We start from the raw sequence: 8851 nt of genomic DNA, 5'->3' as shown, positions 1-8851 counted from the left end.
CTGCTCTGCGGCATGTGGGATCTTTCCAGACCGGGGCACGAACCCGTGTCCCCTGCACTGGCAGGTGGACTCTCAACCACTGCGCCACCAGGGAAGCCCTCTAGGAACTTATTTATCTTCAAATCAAACTGACCTTCTCATTATTTCTCATACTAGAAATAGCTTGTAATATAATAGCTGTATGTTGAGTTTTTTGATCTGTACTTTTAAGACTAGGCCATAAGCACTCCATTCTTTAGCATTTAGGAGAGTAGGGTGAAATTCCTGCCGTCTTTCTATAGTGGTTTCAGTTTAGTTAATCTTTTTTTTTCATAAATAAGCATTTATTTATTAATAAATCTTTTTTTATATTAGTTATGCTTTCTATTTGTAGTTTTTTAAGGAACCTCCATACTGTTCTCCATAGTGGCTGAACCAATTCAACATAAATACTCAGTGCTAGCTCTGGGTTCTGGGATCATCAAAATGAATAAGATATCATCTGTATTCACAGTCTGATGAATTCACAGTCTGATGGTTCAAAAAAGGGAAACATTACAATAGCCAAGACATGGAAACAACCTAAATGTCCATCGACAGATGCATGGACAAAAAGATGTGGTACATAGTACTCAGCCATTTTAAAGAATGGAATAGTACTCAGCCATTAAAAATAATGAAATAATGCCCTTTGTAGCAACATGGATGGACCTAGAGATTATCATACTAAGAGAAGTAAGTCAGACAGAGAAAGACAAATATCATATGATATCACTAATATGTGGAATCTAAAATACAATACAAATCAACATATCTACAAAACAAAAATAGACTCACAGATATAGAGAACAGACTTGTGGCTGCCAAGGTAGGGGGAGGGAGGGAATGAGAGTTTGGGGTTAGCAGAGGCAAACTAATATATATAGGATGGATATATATAGGATGGATAAACGACAAGGTCCTACTGTATACAGCACAGGGAACTATTATATATTCAATATTCTGTGACAGACCATGGTGGAAAAGAATATGAAAAAATTTATATATATGTATATATCTGGGTCACTTTGCTGTACAGAAGAAAGTAACACAACATTGTAAATCAACTATACTTCAGTAAATTTTTTAAAAAGGGGAGGGGCTTCCCTGGTGGCGCAGTGGTTGAGAGTCTGCCTGCCGATGCAGGGGACACAGGTTCGTGCCCCGGTCCAGGAAGATCCCACATGCAGTGGAGCATTTAGGCCCGTGAGCCGTGGCCGCTGAGCCTGCGCGTCCGGAGCCTGTGCTCTGCAACGGGAGAGGCCGCAACAGTGAGAGGCCCATATACCGCAAAAAAAAAAAAAAAAAGGGGAATCAGGCCAGACAGAGAAGTGTCAGTGTAAAAATGTATACTGCGTCCAAATCTTGGTGCCTCCATCTTCTGGCCATGGAATGGCTGTAGCTCTTTGCACAAGTTTCCAAGGAGGAGGAACAGGGAGGCGGCATCACATCAGGATCAGCAGAGGCCTGATCTGGGCAAGGTGGCTGCAGCGTGGGAGACCTCCGGCTGGTCATTCAGCCACGTGGCCACCATTTTCTCCCGCATCCATTCACCAAGCCACCAAGCACGCAGTGCGACATCCACCATTCCAGGCACACCTCACCAGTGGGAGCAGAAACCCCCGAACCCCGCGCCCCCAGTTTAGTTAATCTTAAGGTGGGGGTGGGATAGTTATAGTCTTAATGGCAAAACCCCCAAAGCTGTATCTTCAAGATGAGACTAAAGCAGTTTCCCACAATTCTCAACTGATTAGTATCATTTTGTTTAGATAATCTTACACTTAGAAAGTCTACTTATTGTAGTGTTACCTGAATGTTGGCAGTTAAATGTATGAATAATTATTGTAGTACCGACTTTTGCATTAAGACTTAAAAATAAGTATACTTTCAATTTTTAAGTATAAAGTTTTTCATTTTGAAAATACTTTTGTCTTTTGTTTCAGGTTATGCCAAGGTCTAGAGTGGATGACCTCCCGGATTGGTGTGAGATAACTTTTTGCTCGAAAGAGACTCTCTATTTATTCTGTGACATGAACATTTTTCCTAGTACCTTTGGCTGCTAAGGCAGCAGCATGTTTAATTTATAACAACACAAACCTCTATGAGCAACACTTGAATCAAGTGCAGCTGAACTGGAACATAAAAGATTTTTTCTTAACTTTTTTTTTTAATGCACTAATCTTCAGTTGGATGAACATAATGTGTAACTGTTTTCAGCAACAGAATTCTTCTGACTGCTTATTCTAATTATTCAACGACTGCCTTGTAAGAAATGTTTATCATATGTTTAATGTTTTCTGAAGTATTGTAATAACTTTAATGACCAGTTCCTTTCATTTCTTGACTGCCCCCTCACCCCACCAATGGCTTGGCAGAGCAGTAGTGGAAATTATCAGGTACTGTTTGCAAACTTACCCAGCACTAAATATTTGCTCCCTCTGTAAACTACTTATCTTTTGGGCGGAACTTATTGTAAATGAGAAAGAAATATGCCTAGAAGATATATATTTAAGGGGGAGGATGAAACATCACGAGAACTGCCTTTAAATGAGTTAATTTCCGCCACATTATTGCAAGTCATGGAATAATTTTAAGTTTCTGTTAGCATGGAAATTAAGTAGGCTATTTATCTAAAAGAATTAAGTTCACTTTTCTTCCTGCAGCACAGGATTCGTTTTGGTTAAAAATGAATCAAAATAAAATATTTATTTCAAAGCCCAACTTTGACAGTAAATATTTTGAATAAATCTGGTATTTTTAAGAATGTCACATTATTCAATGCATATATAACAATTGGAAGTTACTAAAGCATACCAGCACTAAAATTAAACCAAGACACTTGGAATATATTTTACTATCAATTACAAACAACTTTATTATCAGCAAAAATTTCAACTATTCCATTTGCAAGGGGCACCGCATCTGCTTGGGGCAATAGCTAAAGCAGGAATGCAAACAGTTCATTTTATTTCTTAGAATTTGAAATCGTGTCTATTACAGCATTTCTATCACCAGCAGTATATTACTTAAAAAACCATATGGCTTTCCTTGAATTTGTTAGAGGTTGTAGTGTAATAGGCTTGAAACAACTGACATTTGTATAATTATGCCTCATGTTCTAAGATCTTTTGCTGGATAATAGGAAACTGCTGAATTTAATCATGTTTTAGAATATTACTATGAGACTCAAGTTTAATACACTAACAACTTAAAAATTTTTTAAATAGTTAAAAACTCATAATCTAGCAAAAGTATACTTATTGGATAGCATTAAAACATTTTCAAGGCAGTCGTCTAATATGAACAATAATCTAAATAGTGCATACCTTAAGAGGGAGGACAGGTATTGTAATTTTGATCCTCTTTATTTCAAATGTGTGATTTTGCTATTATGAAAGGGATAAAACACACATAGAGAATAATACTTTATTTTTGCAGTATTTTTCTTTCATCTGGGTCAAAAATAGGATTCAGTGTTCATAAGAACATCAGTACCTGTTCAAAAGTGATACTTTAATATTTTTTATCGTAAGTTGGTTTAAATTTTGCTGTTTTCAGTTATACTTGATTTATTCTATTTAGCCTAATTAATGTAGTTGAATGTGGTAGCATTTTTCTGATTTCTGTTTAGTGGTAGCACACCCTGGAACTGGAAATGACCAGAGGAAAGCTTTCTGGGCTTTGGGAAGCAGTTGTTCATTAAACTTGTTCTGAACCTTTTTCTTAGTGATTCTATACCAGGTAGAGGATAAATTTTGTTTTTAATACAATGCATAATCAAGAACATGAGAGAAAAGCAGACATGAATCAATATGGATGCTTTGTGTTGTGTATGTGGTGGTGGGGCAGGAGAAATTATGATAGTACACTTTGCCAGAATTTCTATCTTGGTTGTATAGTTTAGCCATGAATACTGAGGATAATTCTCTGAATTCTGTCCTGAGAAAAATCATATTTAATATTCCTGTATTCGTTGTTATTATGAAATCTTTCTTGTATCTAATAAGATTGGCTGGCTCCATTTTCTTCTGTCAAATTATATGGTTATTTTTTTATATTACCGCATCAGCATTATATTGAAAGTGTTAATAGTCGATTGTATTTTGTCAAACTACTAGTATAAACTCAAGTTTTCAATTTGATTTTTAAAATACAATTTATTTTATTTTCTAAATCCTTTTTGAAAAACAGTTTGTTGTTTTTGGATTAGAAATAATTTATGTTAGCTGTGTGTTGAAGATGAAATCAACATCCAACTAGGTTTTGTGCCAACGATTGGGAAAAGTTCAATTAGGAAATTCATGTAAGACTTTTAAAAAGTATTTTATAGGTTCTCATTAGATATTTCCTCTTACAGTAATATGAAAACTGATTACCCTTTACTCCAAGAGAATGTTTTGACTCAAGCACGTATCTAACACTAAAGCATTGATTCTGACATTTATTGAAAATCAACCAGCTATAAGATATTGTCTGATGAAAAATGTAAATTTGTGATTAGTGCCTTTATTCATATTTTGATATAAGTTCTCAATTTTGTATTATACCTGTTCTTTAGAAGTCATATTAGCAGGTAATTAATTTAACAATGAAATAGTTCAGCTTTCACCCTCCCTAATCAATCCCTCAATTGCCTAGCGGAAGTTTCTAAGTGGTGGAAAGCAGGGGATCCACCCGTGTTACTTTCAGGAGATTATTCTACATTTTGTTTTTAATTTGAAGATAAAGAAACTAAATTTTAACAAACCTTTTGTTATAACTAAAATGTAACTGCTACCCTTGTAAGTTCAAGGCATTTTTCTTAATTTTGAACGTGTTGCATTCTTCATATTTAACCATCTTTCTTATTGAAGCCCATCTGAGAACTCTTTTAGAATTAATAAGCCCTTTTATATGGGAACATACTGCATATTTTGTATTGTTAGTTAATTTAATTCCTTAAAATTTGAAATAATATATCTATAATCTATTGAATAACACGATTAAACACAAAGTTTTGCTTTTAGGTTCTTTGGTAGTAGCTTAAAGGTATAATTTTATTCTATATTCATTAGAGGAATGATAATAAATTGAAATTTCATTGTTAAAAATCATTTTTGAAATGGATGCTACTTCTGTAGCTGTAGTCATTTTGATTAAGTATAAATTAACTTTCATTACCTATAGCATAAAGAGAAAATAATTATTTTCCTATGGAAACAGTGAGTGATATAGGCAGTGCTGTAAACATTATTCTCTGAAGAGTTATGGGGAGTCACAAGGCAAAGAAAATTTTAAAACAATAAAAGCTTTATTTTTAAAAAAATATTTTTGATGTAGTATCCTAGGACAAATTATAAATGGAATTGTCTCTGACTAGCACTCATTTAAATTCTTAACTATGTAAAACAATACCAGTAGAAAAAATGTACTGGTATTATACCTAGAATAGATGAATTCCATTGACATTTATCTTTGAAGACCAACTTAATGAGCCTAGCTTTTCATCTATGGCTTTGGATCCAAAACATTTCATATCTAGTTCCCTTCTAAAGGATCTTTTATATTTTGTCAGGATAAAGTCACTTCAAGATACAGCATGATGACTTGTATCCAGTAGAATATTGTGCTGGCTATATAAAGAAGTAGGTTTGAATCTTAATTTGGCCGTGACCTGTTTTACCTTAGACAATTACTATCGTTCATGGCCTTCCTACTATTTTTCCCATACTGAGGAACTTAAACTAGAGCACCAAAACATCTTTTGGCTTTAAAATCCTGAACCTTTATACACTACTACTAAAAACTAAAAAACAAACACAAAAAACAAAAAAAACCAAACCAAATGAGGGAAAGACATGTAATATGAAATTACGTTTATTTTTATCTATTATTTGATTCCCACCTCATTATCATTTCATTTAGTATATGAATACAAATAAGAAAACAAAGCATCAACTAGTAAGTGCTACTCCACTTAAATTGAGCTAATAGTTAATGACAATGCAAATAAGAAAATAAGCCATATTGCTAAGAAGATGATATTTAATCTACTTATAAAACACCAGTGTATATTGGAAATACTCTCTTCTAGAAAATATCTTGCTTGTTTTCCTGGCTTTTACTAACTGGAATCAAGTGGTTAGTTTGTTCAGAGTTTATTGGCTTTAGAGGCTGCCCCAAGCTCCAGTTCTGTTTGACTTTCCAGTAGTGAAAAGGATAGTGCAGTGAGGATGTCAATATTTTACAAATGTCTGTATAAATCTGGAAGTACTTTATATTCAAGGTTAGTTTTTTTCAGTAATGTCTCATCCTTATTCATTTAGCATTATTGTGAAGACTGAAATCTAAAAGGCAGTTTCCCAAAAAGTATTTTTTAAGAGTTTCAGGTAACCAGAGCTAAATAGAGAAGGCCAATAAAAATAATCTTTTTTCAGCTACTTTGTTTTAAATTTAAAGTAGAAAAAATATTGTGTTCCACAGACCTAAAATCAGCTTTAAATGTATAAGGTCTAGTGAAATGTTTGGGAAATGTTAATTGGAGATTTAGAGGCATACCTAGAAACAAAAGTCAAAGAACTTGACAGTAAAGATTAATATGAGATAAAAAATCTCCAATAGAAAATTTGAATGAAAACACTGAATTGCCCCCATTCAAGGACTTAAAATTACTAGAAAATTCGGTCTTTTACTATAAAACTGGATGGCCTATATTATTTTTAATGTGACCAAAGGACTGAAGACTGATCAGGTTTCTAGAATTTGGGAGCGTAGTCAGAGAGTGGCACCTTTTGCATTTTTATAAACCAGTAATCTACCTTCTTCCCTAGAAATGGAGAAATAATAAAATGTGCTGTGCATATCTTTTGGAATAGAAAACAAAATTCTAGAAGAATGGAAATGTTCTCTTGCACAAACTTGTAAAATTTTAATTAAAAAATTACCTCATTTTTCAGTCCATACATAAGGTGCTTTGCTCCAGTCTGTGGGATGTTGCACAATCCCATAAAAATCCCCTTCACCCAAACTGTATTTGAAATATGCAAAATTCACAACTAAGAGATAGCATTCCTTGGAGATTTTGTTTTCTTTTACTCTTGTTTACCACTCGCAGGGCTAACATGGTGTAGCAAATCCACATACTGTCTTCATTAAAGCACATGGGCAAGTGCATAGTCAATATTTAATCAGTTTAATTAAAATCAAGTAAGGGAAAGGAAAAACTCTAAAATTTGATTGATTTTATTATACTGTGAATATATTTCCATCAGTGTTGGTAAGATATCAAATGACTATCAGTTGGTGTTGGTTATGTTTATAATTTATTTGCATATTTTAGCCCTTTTCAGAAGAGACTATAATCATTTTAATCTTCTTACATTTTCCTTCAGGAAATGCAGGGATTCTACAACCCCTGTTTTGTTCTCTTGGAGTAAACTGTTCAGTGTAGTTATGAAAACTTTTCATTTTGACTTTTTAAAAAAGTTGAGCTGCTATTTCATTAAAAGTGTGAAATAAAATGACGGTTATGATATTTCCAATTATGTAATAGTTATAAATTTTACCCTCTTCATCTATTGTACAGAGCATGGTTAAAAAAACAAAAACTAAAACTAAAAGCAGTTACAGCCTTGCTCTTGCGATTGTTCTATCAGAATATAATGATTATAATTACACATTGCCATCTTAACATAAATTGGTGCTTTAGAGCATTAAAGAGGAAACAGCAGGCCCTATATACTTCTTGCCTCAGAATGTAAAACTACATTAAAGTGTCTATTTATATTTATGTTCATTTCTTAAGGTTTAAATACAAATTATTGTTATCCATCAAGCTTCAGGCTTTCTGCAAACACTGTAACAGTATCTTAGCTAATCAGCTTGGTCAAATGAAGATGGTGTTAATAAGCCCCAAATTACGAATTGGATCTCTCTGGGGGCCCCCTGGTATTGTACAGAGGAAAAAAATGTCTTTCAGAGCCACAAACTGTGCTTCTTAAACCCAACCAAACAACTGAGATGTGTGCTGTTGGTTCAATATATAAGCATTAATAAAATTAAAAGAACAAACAAATTAATGCATTCACATCATCACTTTTTGAAAGTGGTTCAAAGCACGTTCTTCTAATGGTGGGTTGTTGAAAAGACATGTTTTAAATTTTTAATAACTTTATTACTGTCATAAAATGCTTCTATATGTTAAGTTTAGGTTACTGGTACTCATAATTTTTTATTTCTGCAATTATGCTGTAATGAGTTGCTTGCATGCCTACTTACCCAAGTGAAAGGATGCTGTTTGCTCTGGAATGTTCATCTTTTAGACAGGTTTTGGCTCATTTGCAGTCATGGTGCAATACAGTGTAACATTCATTTGTTTTCAGTCAACAGTTTTATTTTTGTCATAATAAATAATTACTTTTCCAATATGACGTGAACCGTGTTTTTTTTTTTTAAGATAAAATTTGTTTTAACAATCTTGCTGCAAGTGATAGAAACTCACCTAGGCAAACAAAGAGAGGAATTTTTATGATTAAGAATGAGATGGGACTTCCATGATGGTGCAGTGATTAAGAATCCGCCTGCCAGTGCAGGGGACATGGGTTCGAGCCCTGGTCTGGGAAGAGCCACATGCCGCGGAGCAACTAACCCCATGCGCCCCCACTACTGAGCCTGTGCTCTAGAGCCCGCGAGCCACAACTACTGAGCCCATGAGCTGCAACTACTGAAGCCCGTGTGCCTAGAGCCCGTGCTCCTCAACAAGAGAAGCCACCACAATGAGAAGTCCGTGCATTGCAATGAAGAGTAGCCCCTATGTTCGGTTGGAAGCACAGGTAGCAATCTGAACTCTGGATTA

At 34.3% G+C, this 8851-nt stretch overlaps 1 protein-coding gene across 2 annotated transcripts in view; it reads left to right on the top strand.

Moving 5' to 3' along the window:
- The window catches only part of ARL5B (ARF like GTPase 5B), a 29124-nt gene extending 20703 nt beyond the window's left edge, over positions 1-8421 (top strand). For both annotated transcript variants that reach the window (XM_024766216.1, XM_024766209.1), the window contains one exon: positions 1962-8421. In XM_024766216.1, coding sequence (XP_024621984.1) covers positions 1962-2010 — 49 coding nt within the window. In that variant the 3' untranslated portion in view covers positions 2011-8421. The remainder of the gene's footprint in view (positions 1-1961) is intronic.
- The last annotated feature ends 430 nt before the right edge of the window (positions 8422-8851 follow it).

The sequence above is a fragment of the Neophocaena asiaeorientalis genome, unplaced genomic scaffold (genome assembly GCF_003031525.2).
Source record: "Neophocaena asiaeorientalis asiaeorientalis breed wild unplaced genomic scaffold, Neophocaena_asiaeorientalis_V1.1 scaffold217, whole genome shotgun sequence".
Classification (NCBI taxonomy): domain Eukaryota; kingdom Metazoa; phylum Chordata; class Mammalia; order Artiodactyla; family Phocoenidae; genus Neophocaena; species Neophocaena asiaeorientalis.
This window is presented reverse-complemented; position numbering and strand designations above follow the sequence as displayed.